Raw genomic sequence first — 19866 nt, 5'->3', positions numbered from 1 at the left:
CTTACACGCACACGTGCGCACACACGCACACTGTTGGCCATGGTTTAAAGCTAACAGTGTGTCGTCAGAGCCTTGTGACCTGAGCCAAAGTGAGAGGGAGCGATGGAGCCCCCATTGACCCCACTTTTCACCTGTCTCTCTGCCACCTGCTTCCCTCTGCTTTACTCTAGAATGGTGGGGGGGTGGGGGGGGGGGGGGGGGGTGTAAGAGGTTGGGTGAGGAGTGGGGGGTTGTGGGAGGAGGTGGAGAGGGTGGCTGGAAGTCCAGGTCCCTATAAACAGTCCCTCTCTATCTCAGCAGTCAGTCCAGTCAGAGTCTCTATATACAGTCTGGAGGATCCCGTGGTGATGGTGGGGCTAATTAAACAAACATGCGCCCAGACACGATAGAGTTATAGTGGCCAGAGCCTGTCATTATTATTCATCATTTACTTTTTCATTATCAGCATTATTATTGTTATTTATCATTTACTTCTAATTAAACTTTTTTGTTGTTGTAATCTTCTGTTGTCATATTTACTTCTTTACTACAGAGTCAGTACTGTATGTAGTGGTTGGGGCACCTCGGTGGGTGCAGGCTGCGCTCCCTCCGCTCCGTTGTGCGCCATCACAAAATCCTGGGCGCAGACCTGTCGTTGGAGACGGTCTTGCGGAGCCGCACGCCCCTGCGGATGGACACCAGCACGTCGGTGCCTGACCCGGGGGCCTGGGGGTCATGCTGGGGGGCCGGGCCAGGCGGGGGGTCATCAGGGAGGTTGGGGTAGGGGAACTGTCCCTCCCCAAGGGCATGGGCACTGGCCACCAGCTCTCCTATCTTCTCCACCAGGCTGTGGCGGTTAGCGGCTATCATCTGGTCCTCCTCAGAGCCGTGCTGGACATACACACTCATCTCCATCGCTCCCCCAGACCCCCACGCTGTGTTGGGCAGGCTCAGACGCTTGGGAGAGGCCTTCACATACTCCAAAGCGTTGGGGGAGGAGTCATCCGCCACGTAGAACACACACTCCTCACTGCCCACACGTACCGGAGGCCCGGGGTACCCCCCAGGAGCATCAGGCACCGTGGGTGTCTTCACTGGCACTATGGGCGGGCGGATGGGGATGGGGCCCGCGTTGGACAGGGTACGTCTCACACCCGGCTTGGTGGATGGGGTTCGGCGGATGGTGGCAGTCCCAGGGGTCCCAATGCCCCCTCCCCCTCCAAGCACTCCGCCCTGGGCCCCACTGGGCAGACCAGCGGTGCTGGCCGGCCTCTTGGTCTGGATCATGCGTCGGTAGTTCTGGCCGATGTTGCTGTGGCGGGGGATGGTGGAGGACTTGTCAAAGTCAGTTGACGCCTCACCTTCAGCATCTCCATTCACAGAGTAGCAGTCATAATCCGACCCTGGGGGAGAGAGAGAGAGAGATAGAGGGTGTGGTGTGTTATTCAGAGGATGAGTATTGCATGTATTATGCTGTTGGGGACGGTTTCCCTGAGAGAGGACAGCGAGTGCATTCTCTGTTGGTTAATGCACATGAGGTGGACTTCTGTATGTATAGGTGTTTACTCTACGAGTGTACTTGTCAGAGTGGTACCCTGAGAGGGGATAGTGTCCTCGGAGCAGGAGGGCGTGGTGGTCTGGGTGCTGTAGCCACTAGAGTACTGCAAGGAGTCCCTGTTGCTCTTCTGCTGCTCCATGCTGAGACCACGGGTCAGGACCATGGCCAGGTCACTGGCTGCTGGAGACACCTCTTCGCCGTGCTGGGAGGAAGCGACAACACGTTGTTTTCAGTCACTAAGCAGACACTCTTATCCAATGCGACTTACAGTAGTGAGTGTATACATTTTAGTACTTTTTTTCGCACTGGTTCCACCGTGGGAATCGAATGCTCTACCAACAGAGCTACATGGGACTAGCGGACTAACACAGGAACAACACATGATTAGGATGATGACTAAGGATCTAACCGTATCGCAATCAATAGCCTTAGCAAACACTTATCACATGGTAGGAGCACAGGACCACTACCAATCACAATGGACAGACTATAACCACCAAACTCCAATCCGGGGTTAAAATCCAACAGTTGTGTTAGAGCAGTGTCTTGTATTCACACCATTGCGAGGTAAATCTGCATTTTCTCTGTTACCTTGGCAGCGATGGTGGCGGGGGTCATTCGGGACCTCTGGACATCGTCTGGGTGAGCACCAGCATATCCCTGGGAGCCCGGGGATGCCTCGCTCTCCTTCAGCCTATCCATGGGCTCCTTCCTCCGCTGAAGCGTGGCTGCCAATGGCTGCTCATAAGAACCTGCCTTGGACCAATCCTGAAGAGGTGGGTGTGATTAATAAGAAGCAGTGAAAAGCAACAGAGCGAACTCTCTATTGAGAGAGACCCGTCCACTATCCAGCAGTTTGACGCCTTTCATCTGGGTACAGTGTGGGGGTAGTTCGGGGGGGATTCCTCATCGTGTGTGAGTGTTTGGTATTGGGTCAAATTGATGAGTGGGTTTATTGGTTTGAAGCCTTTTGAGTTTGTGAGACTTCGAAAGGTGAAATGGGTGGCACCCATGGCCTGCTCAGTTTAGCAAATCACCACACAGGAGATTTGAAACCAGGGGGGGTGAGACTGATGGCCAACTACAACAGAAAAGGCACACAGGTTATGGAGCAAAGTAACGAAGTCATGAATGAGTTAAGCAGATGGTGAAATGAAAAGAAAGACCTGGTGAATAAGCGTTAACTCAAGAAGCACAAATTAAAATAGAAAAACAAAAAACTAACCAAAAACGGCAAAGAAAAGTGTACAGATGAAAACAAACCTTCCAGCAAGGAACCTTTGATGTGGGAGAGGTAGTGTTGGATCCAGGGGAGTAGTTATAGGGTGGGGACGCAGGAAGTATGACAGAGAGAGGCCTGATGGAGCCAGTGTGAGAGAGAGCAGGGCGGAAGGTAGCGAAGGACGAGCCAAACTGCGGAACGGAGAGACAAGATCGTGATCGTCAGAGCGTCCATCAACGCCAAAGGCTTATGGGAGGAGCCTTTGTGATGTGACCTCTGGGTCACAGAGACATACTGTACATGCACAAAAAGTGCGTGCATGTGCACTCCAAAACACACGCATACACAAACGGTATGAGTAGCAGAAGAAAAGAGGGCAAAGACAAGAGATCAGCGGTGACAGAGCAGGTTGACCTGGGCTGATGAAGAACACGTACTTAGGGTGACCATCCTGCCGGTCAGTTTTACCAGCTTCTCTCATACACATATACAGCACAACATTACAGTATGCAATACACAGATGACTAAAACGAGCATGGCTATGTGGATCATGTATTCCAATATGTTTGCACACGATAGGACAGGAGTGCGAGGTCACTGTTGTGCTTACCGTTGTGGGAGAGCTGCACTCACTGACTGACTGGCAGGTCTCGGATGCCTCTGAGGATGCAGAGCTTGACGACTTCTGCAGTGGGAAATAGAGGTCAAAAAAGAGATGGAATGAACGCAAAACCAAGAGACGTCGGGCAGAAGAGTAGAGGAAATAAAACCAAGGAGTGGGCGGATCTACGTTTCAGCACTGCAGCGACATCTGTGACGGGAGTCATACCTGGCTGGTGATGTCAGAGGGCATGGGCGAGGGAGGCTTGGAGTAGACGTTGGCGTCCTGCGATATGAAGCCTGAGTCGTGGGAAGAGACGCTGCTGAGGCGGTGAGCGTTCCCCGGTGGCGGGTGGGCCAGGCTGCGGTAGCGATAGGACGAACTGGGTGAGTGAGTCTGAGAGCCTCCGGAGGAGCGGGAGGCGCTACTGTGGGCGCTGTTCACACTGCTGCAGTGGGGTGGGGCCAGGGTGAGAGGGTGGTGAGGGGGCAGGGAATAGGGTCAGGCAGGGTGAAGGGAATTATTTAAGGGAAGGTGATATCATATAAACCACATTTAGGAAGCAAGAGGTGGAGAAGGTGTGAGATTGAATGAGGATGTGTAGTAATGGATATGGGAGAGAGTGATGAATTGAAATGAAAAAGGGTAGCGAGGGCCAGAGGAGCAGAGCAAGCAATGGACAGAGTTCATATGAGAGAGACAGGTAGTGTATATGATGGGCAGAGTTCATATGAGAGAGACAGGTAGTGTATATGATGGGTAGAGTTCATATGAGAGAGACAGGTAGTGTATATGATGGGCAGAGTTCATATGAGAGAGACAGGTAGTTTATATGATGGACAGAGTTCATATGAGAGAGACAGGTAGTGTATATGATGGGTAGAGTTCATATGAGAGAGACAGGTAGTGTATATGATGGGCAGAGTTCATATGAGAGAGACAGGTAGTTTATATGATGGGCAGAGTTCATATGAGAGAGACAGGTAGTTTATATGATGGGTAGAGTTCATATGAGAGAGACAGGTAGTTTATATTATGGGTAGAGTTCATATAAGAGACAGGTAGTGTATATGATGGGTAGAGTTCATATGAGAGAGACAGGTAGTGTATATGATGGGCAGAGTTCATATGAGAGAGACAGGTAGTTTATATGATGGGCAGAGTTCATATGAGAGAGACAGGTAGTTTATATGATGGGTAGAGTTCATATGAGAGAGACAGGTAGTTTATATCATGGGCAGAGTTCATATGAGAGAGACAGGTAGTGTATATGATGGGTAGAGTACATATGAGAGAGACAGGTAGTTTATATGATGGGTAGAGTACATATGAGAGAGACGGGTAGTGTATATCATGGGCAGAGTTCATATGAGAGAGACAGGTAGTTTATATGATGGGTAGTTTATATGATGGGCAGAGTTCATATGAGAGAGACGGGTAGTGTATATGATGGGTAGAGTTCATATGAGAGAGACAGGTAGTTTATATGATGGGTAGAGTTCATATGAGAGAGACAGGTAGTTTATATGATGGGTAGAGTTCATATAAGAGAGATAGGTAGTTTATATGATGGGTAGAGTACATGTGAGAGAGACGGGTAGTTTATATGATGGGTAGAGTTCATATGAGAGAGACAGGTAGGTTATATGATGGGTAGAGTTCATATAAGAGAGATAGGTAGTTTATATGATGGGTAGAGTTCATATAAGAGAGATAGGTAGTTTATATGATGGGTAGAGTTCATATAAGAGAGATAGGTAGTTTATATGATGGGTAGTTTATATGATGGGAAGAGTTCATATGAGAGAGACAGGTAGTTTATATGATGGGTAGAGTTCATATGAGAGAGACGGGTAGTTTATATGATGGGTAGTTTATATGATGGGTAGAGATCATATGAGAGAGACGGGTAGTGTATATGATGGGTAGTTTATATGATGGGAAGAGTTCATATGAGAGAGACGGGTAGTTTATATGATGGGTAGAGTTCATATGAGAGAGACGGTAGTTTATATGATAGGTAGTTTATATGATGGGTAGAGTTCATATGAGAGAGACGGGTAGTTTATATGATGGGTAGTTTATATGATGGGTAGAGTTCATATGAGAGAGACGGGTAGTTTATATGATGGGTAGAGTTCATATGAGAGAGACGGGTAGTTTATATGATGGGTAGTTTATATGATGGGTAGAGTTCATATGAGAGAGACGGGTAATTTATATGATGGGTAGAGTTCATATGAGAGAGACGGGTAGTGTATATGATGGGTAAAGTTCATATGAGAGAGACAGGTAGTTTATATGATGGGTAGAGTTCATATGAGAGAGACGGGTAGTTTATATGATGGGTAGAGTTCATATGAGAGAGACGGGTAGTTTATATGATGGGTAGAGTTCATATAAGAGAGACGGGTAGTTTATATGATGGGTAGAGTTCATATAAGAGAGACGGGTAGTTTATATGATGGGTAGTTTATATGATGGGTAGAGTTCATATAAGAGAGACGGGTAGTTTATATGATGGGTAGAGTTCATTTAAGAGACAAGTAGTTTATATGATGGTTATAGTTCATATAAGAGAGATAGGTAGTTTATATGATGGGTAGAGTTCATATAAGAGACAGGTAGTTTATATGATGGGTAGAGTTCATATAAGAGACAGGTAGTTCATATGATGGGTAGAGTTCATATAAGAGACAGGTAGTTTATATGATGGTTATAGTTCATATAAGAGACAGGTAGTTTATATGATGGGTAGAGTTCATATAAGAGACAGGTAGTTCATATGATGGGTAGAGTTCATATAAGAGACAGGTAGTTTATATGATGGGTAGAGTTCATATAAGAGACAGGTAGTTTATATGATGGGCAGAGGTTAAGATGAGGACATTCCCAAGTTGGAGTTGAAAGTAGAGCAGCAGCAGTGAAATAAGGGAACCCAACCAGAATAGGAGGGAAAGAGGCACAGAGAGTAGAGAAGCCAAACACACAGGAAGAGAAAGAGGCCGTGCAAATACAGAAGAATAGGAAGTGATCAAACCACAGGAAATAGAGAAGAGGCCAAACACACAGAACACCAAGGGTAAGTGTGAATGTAGAGTGGAAAGGTTGGGAGACACACACACACACACACACATGCAGGGATGGGGATAGACATGTTGAGCGTGGAGGGGGGTCAGAGGTAGAGGGTTAGGGAGGGAGAGGAGGAGGAAAGATGGAAAAGACAAGTTAAGAGAGTGTGAGAACATGTGAGAACCAAGCATGGGTAGATTAGACACACAGGGTACAGGGCAGGGTAGCTGGCATGCCCAAAGACATGGCCTCCCAGACAGTGACACAAGCGACACGCACACATAAACACACAGACACATAGACCATGTCAACACATCAGAGCAGTGCCGTGACAAGCCTGAGAGATACTTGTTCAGAACAGAGGACACCACTTCAGACCTAACAAGTGTCCTACTTCATCACACATGGAAACAGGGATTATTTTGAAAAACACACCCTAACATTGTAATATACATGTCATGTGCTATTTGGTATCATCAAACAAGTCTGTTTTAAGTTGAAATAAAGTTGTAATTTTCACCACTAAGTGAAAAAATACGGGGGAAAAAATGTTTAGTGCTCTGAGTGTTGCATGCCATATGGTGCCATTTGTGATTAAACTCTGCGAGGACAGATGACATAACAGACATATGGACCAGCAGACAGACGCTCAGCAGACACTCATACAGACAGACGCTCAGCAGACACTCATACAGACAGACGTGCGCAGACATGCAGGGGCGCCTTTTTTCCCCCTAAGATACGACACTTATCTGAACGGCACCTCTCACTGACACACTTTCGCTGTCACTTTCATTGTCAGACGTACTGCATGTTCACACTCACATAGCCTACAACACGTCATCCACACACCTAGGCTCAGAACAAAAACAAAGAATCCCCATTCGTTGATCAAATCAAATGAATCCATGTCAATACAAATGTCTGTATTTCTTGCCCCTGTGTCCTGTCTCCCTCCGGTTCGTACCTGCACATGCTGCTCTTCCTGGAGCCAGAACTGCTGGGGGAGGAGGGAGGGGTCTGGTAGGACCAGCTGTAGTCTGAACCCTTCAGGTCTTTGATCACCTGGGAGAGAGAGAGAGAGAGTCAATCCAATTGGCACCATATAAGTGTTATACAGTGGTTCATCCTTTAAAAGTTGCGTCATACTGCGGCACACCTTGATGGATAACGCAGCATTCTGTGGCACTTTATCTATTTGTCAGCCATTTTTTTTTCTGTTAATGCAAGTTATTGCTAGTTTCACCACCAGAGAGCAACTTTGAGAAGCATTTGATAGTCTTCCATATTGCAGGCACGTGGGAGACGGTAGGCTGTCCTTGTAAATAAGAATGAGTTCTTAACTGAATCCATATGTGTTATTTCATAGTTGTGATGTCTTCACAAGGGCTGATTCAAGGTTTTACTGCTAACCTACAAAGCATTACATGGGCTTGCTCCTATCTATCTTTCCGATTTGGTCCTGCCGTACATACCTACACGTACGCTACGGTCACAAGACGCAGGCCTCCTTATTGTCCATAGAAATCCTAAGCAAACAGCTGGAGGCAGAGCTTTCTCCTATAGAGCTCCATTTTAATGGAATGGTCTGCCTATCCATGTGAGAGACGCAGACTCAGTCTCAACCTTTTAAGTCTTTATCGACAACTCATCTCTTCAGTAGGTCCTATGATTGAGTGTAGTCTGGCCCAGGAGTGTGAAGGTGAACAGAAAGGCACTGGATCAACGAACCGCTCTTGCTGTCTCTGGCTGGCCGGTTCCCCTCTCTCCATTGGGATTCTCTGCCTCAAACCCTATTACAGGGGCTGAGTCACTGGCTTACTGGTGCTCTTCCATTCCATCCCTAGGAGGGGTGCGTCACTTGAGTGGGTTGAGTCACTGATGTGATCTTCCTGTCCGGGTTGGCCGCACCCCTTGAGTTGTGCCGTGGGGGAGATCTTTGTGGGCTATACTCAGCCTTGTCTCAGGATGGTAAGTTGGTGGTTGGAGATATCCCTACAGTGGTGTGGGGGCTGTGCTTTGGCAAAGTAGGTGGGGTTATATCCTGCCTGCTTGGCCCTGCTAGGGTCAGTTTGTTATATCTGGAGTATACCGCCTGTCTTATCCGGTGTCCTGTGTGAATTTAAGTATTCTCTCTGTAATTCCCTCTCTCTTTCTTTCTCTCTCTCCGAGGACCTGAGCCCTAGGACATATGCCTCAGGACTACCTGGCATGATGACTCCTTGCTGTCCCCAGTCCACCTGGTCGTGCTGGTGCTCCAGTTTCAACTGTTCTGCCTGCGGCTATGGAACTCTGACCTGTTCACCGGACGTACTACTGTCCCAGACCTGCTGTTTTCAACTCTCTAAAGACAGCAGGAGCGGTAGCCAAGTGACGTTTACTCCTGAGGTGCTGACCTGTTGCACACTCTACAACCACTGTGATTATTATTATTATTTGACCCTGCTGGTCACCTATGAACATTTGAAAATCTTGGCCATGTTCTGTTATAATCTCCACCCGGCAAAGCCAGAAGAGGAATGGCCGCCCCTCATAACCTGGTTCCTTTCTAGGTTTCTTCCTAGGTTCTGGCCTTTCAAGGGAGTTTTTCCTAGCCACCGTGCTTCTACACCTGCATTGCTTGCTGTTTGGGGTTTTAGGCTGGGTTTCTGTACAGCACTTTGTGACATCAGCTGATGTAAGAAGGGCTTTATAAATACATTTGATTAAAATTGGATTGATTCACTATTATTCTACAATGTAGAAAATAGTAAACATTTTGAAAAATCCTGGAATCAGTAGCTGTGTCCAGACTTTTGACTGGTACTTGATTGACTTCTTCGGACTAGGGGGCATTATTTCGGAAGTTTGGATGAATGAGGTGCCCAAAGTAAACTGCCTGTTACTCAGGCCCAGAAGCTAGGATATGCACATAATTGGTAGTATTGGATAGTTTCCAAAACTGTTAAAATAATGTCTGTGAGTATAACAGAACTGATATGGCAGGTGAAAACCCACTTATTCCAATGGCTGGGAATGGGAATATAAAAGGAAGACTCCCAGATTGCTGACATATAGGAACTGCAGTCTTTAGAAAGCGTTTCAGGCTTGTTTTTTGAAAATTTAGCTAGAATTTGTAGTTTTTCAAAGTGGCTCCCATTTTGGCTGTAGTGTTTGTTGCGCATTCCAGTGAGGTCGTGCACTTTGTTATTTATCTCCGGTAATGGTCTCCGGTATTCTCCGTCTTAAATTGTATCGTTTATTTACATATTAGGGTACCTGAGGATTGATTAGGAATGTTGTTTGATATGTTTGGAAGAAGATTATTGGTAATTTACGGTATTCATTTGTATGCATTTTGAACGAGGGAAACCGGTGGATTACTGAGTCAAGCTCGCCAATGAAACTGACTTTTTTGGGATATAAAGAAGAACTTTATCGAACAAAAGGACCATTTGTTATGTAGCTGGGACCCTTGTGATTGCAGCCAGATGAAGATCTTCAAAGGTAAGTGATTTATTTTATTGCTATTTCTGACTTTCCTGACACCTCTGCTTGGTTGGAAAATGTATGTAATGCGGGGCGCAGTCCTTAGATAATCGCATGGTGTGCTTTTGCCGTAAAGCCTTTTTGAAATCTGACAAAGCGGCTGGATTAACAAGAAGTTTAGCTTTTAAATGATGTATGACACTTGTATTTTTATGAATGTGTAATATTACGGTTTCTGTCGTTTGAATTTGGTACTCTGCAATTTCACCGGAAGTTGTCGAGGTGGGAGGCTAGCGTTCCAATGATCCGTAAGAAGTTAATGCATTTGATTCATATTATGGTGTTTCTATTCCATGAAAACAAAAAACCCTCTGGGTTTCCGTTAGGATGGAGCAGAAAATATGGCGCTGTACAATGTGACGCTCATAAATTCAGTGCGTTGTCAGATTGTCAGTGTGTAAATTCAGACCGTTTCGCACTCGGAGCGCACACTGGACGTTCGGGCCGAGGAGTAGGGTTGATTTGAGCGTTCTGGCCTTACAACAGCAGTCAAGCACCCAAACTAATATTGGCTAGCTTGCTAGCTACTTCCAGACATAAATGAGACCCCTATGACCATTTTACTCGCCCTAGCACAGCTAGTTAGGCAGTTTTCATGTTAACCAGAGAGTTGGTGACTGTAACTGTGCTGCTGGAAACAATTCAGTTACGCATTTTTGCCTGAAAGGGAGGGGGGGGGGGGGGGGGGATATGAGAATGATTCACATGGACGTGTAGCATTAGCTTCAGTTGTAATGAGCGAGCTGGTAAACTGCATGCTTCCCTTATAGGAACTCCTACGCATTACTAATCTAACTCTGTACAAACAGACATCAATAGAGCACACTGGTCATATTATCACATTCGGATAAATTAATAGCATATTGCTTGCTGGTGCACATTATGATGCTATTCTTGTTATGGCACATTTCACTCTATCACACAAGCACTGTTCCATCTAGCATCTAATGACCTCTGTCTAGACGGCGGGACTGAGATATGGAGCATTATACTAAAATACTAGGCTAAAAATAATACAAATATATTAGAAGAGAGTGTGGGTACCTGCTCGCTGGCGGGGGGCAGTTTGTGGGGATCAGTGGTCAGCACAGTGAGGTCATCAATTATGGCCTGAAGGTGAGTGATCTCTCCCAGCATGGCAATCTCTCCATTCTGGTCAAAACAACGAGACTCATTTCAGTCAGTGTTATTATACAATGCCTTGCGAAAGTATTCGGCCCCCTTGAACTTTGTGACTTTTTGCCACATTTCAGGCTTCAAACATAAAGATATAAAACTGTATTTTTTTGTGAAGAATCAACAACAAGTGGGACACAATCATGAAGTGGAACGACATTTATTGGATATTTCAAACTTTTTTAACAAATCAAAAACTGAAAAATTGGGCGTGCAAAATGATTCAGCCCCCTTAAGTTAATACTTTGTAGCGCCACCTTTTGCTGCGATTACAGATGTAAGTCGCTTGGGGTATGTCTCTATCAGTTTTGCACATCGAGAGACTGACATTTTTTCCCATTCCTCCTTGCAAAACAGCTCGAGCTCAGTGAGGTTGGATGGAGAGCATTTGTGAACAGCAGTTTTCAGTTCTTTCCACAGATTCTCGATTGAATTCAGGTCTGGACTTTGACTTGGCCATTCTAACACCTGGATATGTTTATTTTTGAACCATTCCATTGTAGATTTTGCTTTATGTTTTGGATCATTGTCTTGTTGGAAGACAAATCTCCGTCCCAGTCTCAGGTCTTTTGCAGACTCCATCAGGTTTTCTTCCAGAATGGTGCTGTATTTGGCTCCATCCATCTTCCCATCAATTTTAACCATTTTCCCTGTCCCTGCTGAAGAAAAGCAGGCCCAAACCATGATGCTGCCACCACCATGTTTGACAGTGGGGATGGTGTGTTCAGCTGTGTTGCTTTTACGCCAAACATAACGTTTTGCATTGTTGCCAAAAAGTTCAATTTTGGTTTCAGAGCACCTTCTTCCACATGTTTGGTGTGTCTCCCAGGTGGCTTGTGGCAAACTTTAAACAACACTTTTTATGGATATCTTTAAGAAATGGCTTTCTTCTTGCCACTCTTCCATAAAGGCCAGATTTGTGCAATATACGACTGATTGTTGTCCTATGGACAGAGTCTCCCACCTCAGCTGTAGATCTCTGCAGTTCATCCAGAGTGATCATGGGCCTCTTGGCTGCATCTCTGATCAGTCTTCTCCTTGTATGAGCTGAAAGTTTAGAGGGACGGCCAGGTCTTGGTAGATTTGCAGTGGTCTGATACTCCTTCCATTTCAATAGTATCGCTTGCACAGTGCTCCTTGGGATGTTTAAAGCTTGGGAAATCTTTTTGTATCCAAATCCGGCTTTAAACTTCTTCACAACAGTATCTCGGACCTGCCTGGTGTGTTCCTTGTTCTTCATGATGCTCTCTGCGCTTTTGACGGACCTCTGAGACTATCACAGTGCAGGTGCATACGGAGACTTATACGGAGACTTGATTACACACAGGTGGATTGTATTTATCATCATTAGTCATTTAGGTCAACATTGGATCATTCAGAGATCCTCACTGAACTTCTGGAGAGAGTTTGCTGCACTGAAAGTAAAGGGGCTGAATAATTTTGCACGCCCAATTTTTCAGTTTTTGATTTGTTCAAAAAGTTTGAAATATACAATAAATGTCGTTCCACTTCATGATTGTGTCCCACTTGTTGTTGATTCTTCACAAAAAAATACAGTTTTATATCTTTATGTTTAAAGCCTGAAATGTGGCAAAAGGTCGCAAAGTTCAAGGGGGCTGAATACTTTCGCAAGGCACTGTATATGGCAATAGCACTGGCCTTATGTGAATGACTGCAACTGTTCAGCTTCGACTCAACACTAGAGGGCAATGTCAACATATTTTAGCTGGTGGCTTATTGACTCCCCCCCAAGTTAGGTTTCAGCACCTGACAAGTCTCCCCTCCTCCTGTTTCATCTACACTCTGGCCAGATCCCAAAACATCCCCTAAACCCTTCATCCTGTGCCCTTGTGGAGACTTGATAGGAATTGATTGGTATGAGCAACCTGGTAATAGCTCCACCCCGCCCTCTGATAGGCTAGATGGAAGTTTTACCATATTGCTTATACCAATCAAATCCTCTCAGATCACCACAAGTGCATAAAGCGTAGGGCTTAAGGGACGATTAGGGATTGGCCCCATGTCTCACCCCAGCTCCCTGGTGTTCCCCCTCCCCATACAGCCCCTGCCTCCCCTCCTCGTCTTACCACTACAGGCTGCAGGAAGCCGATGAAGGTGCAGAAGCGTCCCCTCTCCTCCACCAGAGCTCTGCGCACCGCCTGCTTCTCTGTCTCCTCCATCAGCAGGTACATGTCATTCACATCATGCATGGCACTATCCAGCTGGGGCTGCAGGTCCCCTCGGCCTGTTGAGCCAGGAGGAAGAGCACAGGGGACAGGGACAAGGAGCAGGGAAAGGGAAACAGAGGGCAGGGGCATAGTATTCAGGGAGTGGGGGATTGGGTATGTAGAGAGAATGCAGGTAGCGGGACAAGGGAGGACAAAAGGAGGAGAAGAGGGTAACAGAGAGGTCACAAGGAAAAACCAAAGTGTGACATAAAAGAGAGAGGAGGAGAGAAAGAAATGATTAGAACTGTATGGTGTGTCTGGGCTTGAAGGGATAAATCTCTCCCCTCTCATCCCTCCCTTCTCGGTCCCCCAAGCCAGGACACAGGACAGAATGATCTACAAACTCTACACTGGTACTGTATCTACATGAGCTAAACAGAAATGCATACAGACACTAAACAGACTGACATCTACAGAAGTAATAATGGAAAATGTCTTGTAATGTTAAGTCATGCAGCAGGGAGTAGTATCAGAGACGGCCATGATAGAGAAGATAGGGGGGAACCTTAGTCAACAGCAACCAGCGCTGTGAGCAGAAAGAGCTTTAGAACAAGTCATGCAGGAGTCACAAAGGTCACAGGACGGCATTCCCAGAGGCCTCAGAAAGTAGACAGACTTTTAAAGGTTACAGCTACTAGGCCTAACTAGCTGAAGATGAGTGAGTCAGGCCAAATGTATTACAGTGATGTAAATCACTTAGCTTTTTTTTTCTCCAAATAGTATTTTTTGGGGCATGGGAAAACCCCTCTAGACAGAATACATGTCAAGAAGATGTAGCATAGCACAGCAGTGTTGTGGGACGAGAACCACATACTTACCCTGGATTTCTACAGAAGGGAAATCAACCGCAGACAGAGAGAGAGCGAGAAAGAGAGAGGAGGGAGAGAAAAATAGAAAGAGGAAGGGACAACAAAGATGGGTTGAGAGGAGGATTTGGGGGACATACAGGGGGTCAGAGGGGTGACAGAGGTAAAGGAGAGAGAGCAGAGATCGTTGAGCTCATCGTTAGGGTTAGTACAAGGAAGCCGTCACAGCTCAGTTCACGGCCAAAGTGCGCACGGTTAGAGCAAAATCACTGTTGCCAAAATCAAAAACAATTCAGCCTGGTAAAGCAACCCCAAAATCAATGTTCCACCGGTTTTAAGATGAAATACACCTCAGTTGATCATTTTAGGTTCTTGCATCTGCCTGGCAACTGTCTAGAAATAGCCTTAAATAGACAACAGTATTTATTGGCTGCTGGATCAGAGTGAACTGCATCATCGCGAATGAGGGAAGGCCTGTCATTATCATCCTGACCACCAGGGGAGAGTGTTGCTCTATAACCTCAGTCTTCACTAACAGGGAGTGGAGCTATGTTCTCCCTCACTGCGGCTTCCCTCATTTCACCCCCTCACTCGAGTGATTTGAGGCGATTTGAGGCCCTTTTAAAGACCAAACTGTAATCGTCAACCAGCTACAATGCCTTGGCAAAGGATCTCACCTTGAGGATTTGACCTTGACATTTTCAGCACTACTACTACTGTAAAATCATGCTGAAGGGGAGACACAGCTGAGACTGTTACATTACAGAGAATGTCCGGGTTAACCTATAGTTATACAGCCCAAACAAAATGCGAAACCTGCTGTGATTTCAGAGCACTGGAAAGCAGGAGAGGGCAGTTTAGGAGTGTTCAGCCATGCTAGTTATCAGTCGGAGAGAGCGAGAGAGAAGAGGAGCAGCCTACCTTTCCGGGCCTTCTTCTGCAGTTTCATGGTGTCTGAGGACTTCTTCTTGATCTCATGGCGAGATCTCTTGTACTCTGGAGGAGAGAGCGGGTACAGAACGTCATCCATATTGGCCCAGGAGACAGAGGGGAATATGATTGAGGTACCCTGTGTGTGTCTCACCTCCATCATGATGTTTTCATCATGGCCACCTAGTCATCCCCCCTCATTCCTACTTGGCATATATCACTCCTCACCTCTCCACCATGCTCGCCGATGTGTGGTGAGCGTTCTGGCACGACAATGGTTGCCGTGCATTACCCAGGTTGGGTGCCACACATTGGTGTTGGATGAGGTGAGTTTACCCCTTACTATGCAAAGCACTTTGAGTAGCTCAGCTGGTAGAAAGGCGCTATGTAAATCCAATCCAATATTGTTATCATTATTATTATTGTTCACCTTTGGCATGGTCCTTGTCCAGCTGGTTGGCGGTCTTCTTCCAATCCTCAATCCTGTCCTGGAGAGGAGTGATCAAGCTCTCCATCAGAGCACTGGGAGGACAGAGGGAAAGAGAAAGAGCGAGGTACAATGGGTGTGTTAATTAACGGTTATAATAATGATTTACTTAAAAAAAAAAAAATGTTTGTACTTAACCTGCTTTTTCTCCCCAATTTTGTGATATCCAATTACGATCTTGTCTCATCGCTGCAACTGACAAACAGGCTCGGGAGAGGTGAAGGGCGGAGTCATGAGTCATTCGAAACATGACACGCCAAACAGCGCGACTTTACACCCGCCCGCTTAACAAGGAAGCCAGCTGCACCAATGTGTCGGAGGAAACACTGTTCAACTGATGACCGAAGTCAGCCTGCAGGCGCCCGGCCCGCCACAAGGAGTCGCTAGAGCGCAATGAGCCAAGTAAAGCCCCACCCAGCCAAACCCTCCCCTAACCCGGACGACGCTGGGCAAATTGTGCGCCGCCCTATGGGACTCACGGTCGCGGCCGGGTTGTGACACAGCCCGGGATCGAGCCCAGGTCTGTAGTGACGCCTCAGGCACTGGGATGCAGTGCCTTAGACCGCTGCGTCACTCGGGAGGCTACAATGATTTTCTTTTCCATTTAAATGTAACAATTTGTCTTCATCTGGTACACATCATATGGAACACGTGGACAAAATGAATCTTTGCCATGATGAACTCTATAAGCTCTAAGATATATGATCTTTGGAAAGGGAAAGCGGTTATATACATTTTCCTTCGTGGTTCGTCCCACTTCACTATTTGTGGTATGTTGCACATCTGCACACCCCCGTCACTACAGGACGAGCTGGGAGTCCCATGGTGGAGCGGGGAAACTGCAGCCTCCCAGGTCGACCACTCACAGACTGACAGCACAGTGCTGATGTGTGCTTCATCCCTGTTTATAGTGTGGTGCAATGTCAACGGGTTAGGAGATCAGTTTTGAGAAACTTTTGTTCCCAGAAATGCTTTGTAAGGAATGTAAACACCCCGACAAGACACCACCATCATCATCATCACAGACACCATCATCATCATCATCATTATTATCATCATCATCATGCTCATCACCACAGACACCACCATCATCATTATCATCATCATGGTAATAGCCTCTGATTTGGAAAAGTCATTAGAGACTGCAAACTAAATAGAATGGATTCCTTTCTTTGAGGTTTACTGTGTGGTCTAGAACAGAGCAGGCTGCTGCCGGTGGTGCCATTCATTTAGCCTAAGTGTCTGAGAGAATAGTCTACAGATGTCCTATAATGAGGTGCTTGGGATTCGGGGAGAGGGGAGGGAGGGAGGGGGAGAAGATGGAGGAGCGGAGCGGAGGAAGGGGGAAATGGAGCGTGTTCGTCCTCACATTCTGTTTTCTCCTCCCTCCGTCTCCTGTCGGCATCATACATTTTAGGGGGTGAAGGTTCCAGTCTAGATAGTGTGTAGAATAACCCGTCTGAGGTGATCCTGTGTCTAAATCCCACATGCACAAGTATTCCGCCCTGCTATTTCCACATTACCACGGACCCGACCCAAACACTGGGATAGACTTACATGGAAAACCCATGACTGGTACCTCGCTCAGTGGAGGATGACACGTGTGAATTCACTCTTCTAGCATGAAGAGAGTCTGGGCAGCAGGTAACATAGCAGTTAAGAGTGTTGGACCAGTAACCGAAAGGTCGCTGATTCAAATCACAGAGGTGAAAAATCTATCGATTTTTATTTTTTTCATTTCACCTTTATTTAACCAGGTAAACTAGTTGAGAACAAGTTCTCATTTACAACTGCGACCTGGCCAAGATCAAGCAAAGCTTGAAACAACAACACAGCAACACAACAACACAGAGTTACATGGAATAAGCAAGCGTACAGTCAATAACACACTAGAAAATACAGAAAGTCTATATACAGTGTGTGCAAATGGCATGAGGAGGTATGGCAATAAATAGGCCATAGTAGCAAAGTAATTACAATTTAGCAGATTAACACTGGAGTGATAGATGAGCAGATGGTGTGTAAGTAGTGATACTGGTGTGCAAAAGAGCAGCAAAGTAAATAAAAACAATATGGGGGTGAGGTGGGTAGATTGGGTGGGCTATTTACAGATGGATTATGTACAGCTGCAGCGATCAGTTAGCTGCTCAGATAGCTGATGTTTAAAGTTAGTGAGGGAAATGTAAGTCTCCAGCTTCAGTGATTTTTGCAATTCGTTCCAGTCACTGGCAGCAGAGAACTGTAAGGAAAGGCGGCCAAAGGAGGTGTTGGCTTTGGGGATGACCACTCCAACCGATGTGCCCTTGAGCAAGGCACTTAACCCTAATTGGTCCTGTTAGTCTCTCTGGATAAGAGTGTCTGCTAAAGGACCTAAATGTAAATGTAAGCCTACCACATATTCTCATGACAATACTGTTGTAGCCTCTGAACAAAATCAACGGTCACAGTTTGTCCAAAGCTTACCACAGACTATCAGAAGGTCAGCCAAGGAACATGGATGGGATGACAGCTACTACTCATTACTGTTGGCTACCATCGTCAAAGATATGGTTTACACAGAGCAGTGATTGACAGTTCTTGGGACCAATCCCCACTATAGGAGGATGCCTGCGTAAGAGAGCGGGACTTACTTGGTGAAATGGCGCAGTTTGGCCTCGATGCTGCGATGCCGCATACACATCCTGGTAAGAGCTGATCCAATGTCTCTGGTGGCGCCTGAAAGAGATCACAATACAGAGGTGGTTAGGGAAACATTTGGAAAACGTCCAGTCAACGTAATGTATACTGCAGACCGACAAGCCAGACAGACCACCAAACAGACTGCCCACTGAGGTCTGTTTAATATTCACTCCAACAGACAGCAGCAACCTGGAGGTAATATACACACTCTTGCCCTAGTCCAAATATATATCTTTATATTAAGGAGAGCCTTTTTAGAGGCCTACGCAGTGTGTGTGTGTAGTGTAGTGTACAGTATGTGTAGGGTGTGCGTGAGACTGTGGGTGAGTAACCTGTAGCTCTGATAAACATCAGGCTATTTATAGCCGAGAAAGTTCACTTGGGAAGAAGCTGACCCGTGAATCTGAGTGTGCCACTTCACTTGCTTCCAAAGGTGAGCCGAGCAACACTAGAGTTTTACACCAGTGGTGTTACTGGCTTACAAAGAGCCTCGGAGAGTATATTATGGACCAAACTGTTATTTGTCACATGCTTCCTAAACAACTAGACTAACACGCTTACTTACGGGTCCTTTTACAACAACGCAGAGTTAAAGATAAAGCTAAACAAAATATATATATATATAAAAATAATGAGTAAAAATAACATGGCTATATACAGGGAATAGCAGAACCGAGTCGATGTGCAGGGGTGCGAGGTAATTGAGATAGCTATGTACATATAGTAAGGGTAAAGTGACTAGGCAACAGGGTCGATATTATGTTAACATGCGAGTAGGAAGAGACACATCTGGAGTTCGAGTATCTAAAGCACACAGTCTCTTAGCCTGATAACCTCTTACATCAAGGTTTAATCTTAGAGGTATGACCCTATCATGATCAGAATGGGAGAGAGACAAAGACAGACAGGGTATTAGGGGTTTAACAGCGAGGATCAACAGGGGGCGATATAGAGGATTTACAACCAGCCTCCTTCTCCTGAGCCCAGCTACTTTCCGCTCTGCTGACTGGTAACTAAAGATTGGGGATTCTAGAGCCCTGAATCCAGATTGCTGGACACGACACAAGAGGCTTATACACCACCCTATCCACACCCCTCTCTCTCTCTACCCGGGGGTGGCTCGGACTACACCCCTAACCCTACCCATGCCCGAGTGGGAGGATCAGGGAGAGGTATTACCCCAACTACATCTGATTACTTCTGTTGGACAAGCAGACCCTTCCACCTCAGATAAGTGCAGAGAAAGCCAGCTCCTTCACCGGAACCTAATATCGTCATATTACTACTTCCTGTCTCCCAGTGGCTCATTGACACCGTGTGTGAGTGTGACCTGAGCTGAGAGACAGGAGGATCCAATTCGAGCATCCAGCCCCCTAGCCCCGGGTCCACCCCATCCTCACCGTTACAGCCATCAACCTGACACATTTCATAATGAGAGATCTGGGGCTCCCGTGACCTTGGCCTAATCTTGGTGAAGTCATACCTATAGGACTGGTGGGAGAGACAGGCTCCTAGTATATAAATGTATACACATTGATTACACACAGAGAGTGTTGAATGAGAAGGGAGGGGGGGGGGGGGGGGGGTACTTGTTCATTTG

The 19866-nt window shown here is 46.2% G+C and overlaps 1 protein-coding gene across 3 annotated transcripts; it reads right to left on the bottom strand.

Moving 5' to 3' along the window:
• Positions 1-475: 475 nt before the first annotated feature.
• Positions 476-18298, bottom strand: LOC139411346 (protein MTSS 2-like). 3 transcript variants are annotated; one of them, XM_071157603.1, is made up of 12 exons: positions 18218-18298; positions 15531-15622; positions 15092-15166; positions 13224-13381; positions 11005-11112; positions 7400-7497; positions 3589-3808; positions 3370-3444; positions 2801-2950; positions 2129-2305; positions 1574-1739; positions 476-1382 (listed from the first exon to the last, which is right to left on the bottom strand). In XM_071157603.1, exons 1-12 carry the CDS (start codon positions 18265-18267, stop codon positions 607-609), a joined length of 2145 nt encoding a protein of 714 aa, XP_071013704.1. In that variant the 5' UTR covers positions 18268-18298; the 3' UTR covers positions 476-606. The 3 variants fall into 3 exon arrangements, with proteins under 3 accessions (XP_071013704.1, XP_071013703.1, XP_071013705.1); XM_071157602.1 differs by lacking the exons at positions 15092-15166; positions 15531-15622; positions 18218-18298 and having other exon boundaries at positions 13224-13711; XM_071157604.1 differs by lacking the exons at positions 2801-2950; positions 15092-15166; positions 15531-15622; positions 18218-18298 and having other exon boundaries at positions 13224-13709.
• Between the last annotated feature and the right edge of the window lie 1568 nt (positions 18299-19866).

Source organism: Oncorhynchus clarkii, chromosome 6 (assembly GCF_045791955.1).
Source record: "Oncorhynchus clarkii lewisi isolate Uvic-CL-2024 chromosome 6, UVic_Ocla_1.0, whole genome shotgun sequence".
NCBI classification, from domain to species: domain Eukaryota; kingdom Metazoa; phylum Chordata; class Actinopteri; order Salmoniformes; family Salmonidae; genus Oncorhynchus; species Oncorhynchus clarkii.
The sequence above is the reverse complement of the archived record's forward strand: the minus strand, read 5'-3'. Positions and strand labels throughout refer to the sequence as shown.

Bases quoted from the DNA above. Each gene is read 5' to 3' on its own strand.
- LOC139411346 (XM_071157602.1), bottom strand. From the start codon at position 13,655: ATGAGAGGGGAGAGATTTATCCCTTCAAGCCCAGACACACCATACAGT. The intron at 11,113-13,223 runs GTAAGACGAGGA...TGTTTTGACCAG, and splicing joins GCTTCCTGCAGCCTGTAGTG to AATGGAGAGATTGCCATGCT. The intron at 7,498-11,004 runs GTACCCACACTC...TCTCTCTCCCAG, and splicing joins TGCCCCCCGCCAGCGAGCAG to GTGATCAAAGACCTGAAGGG.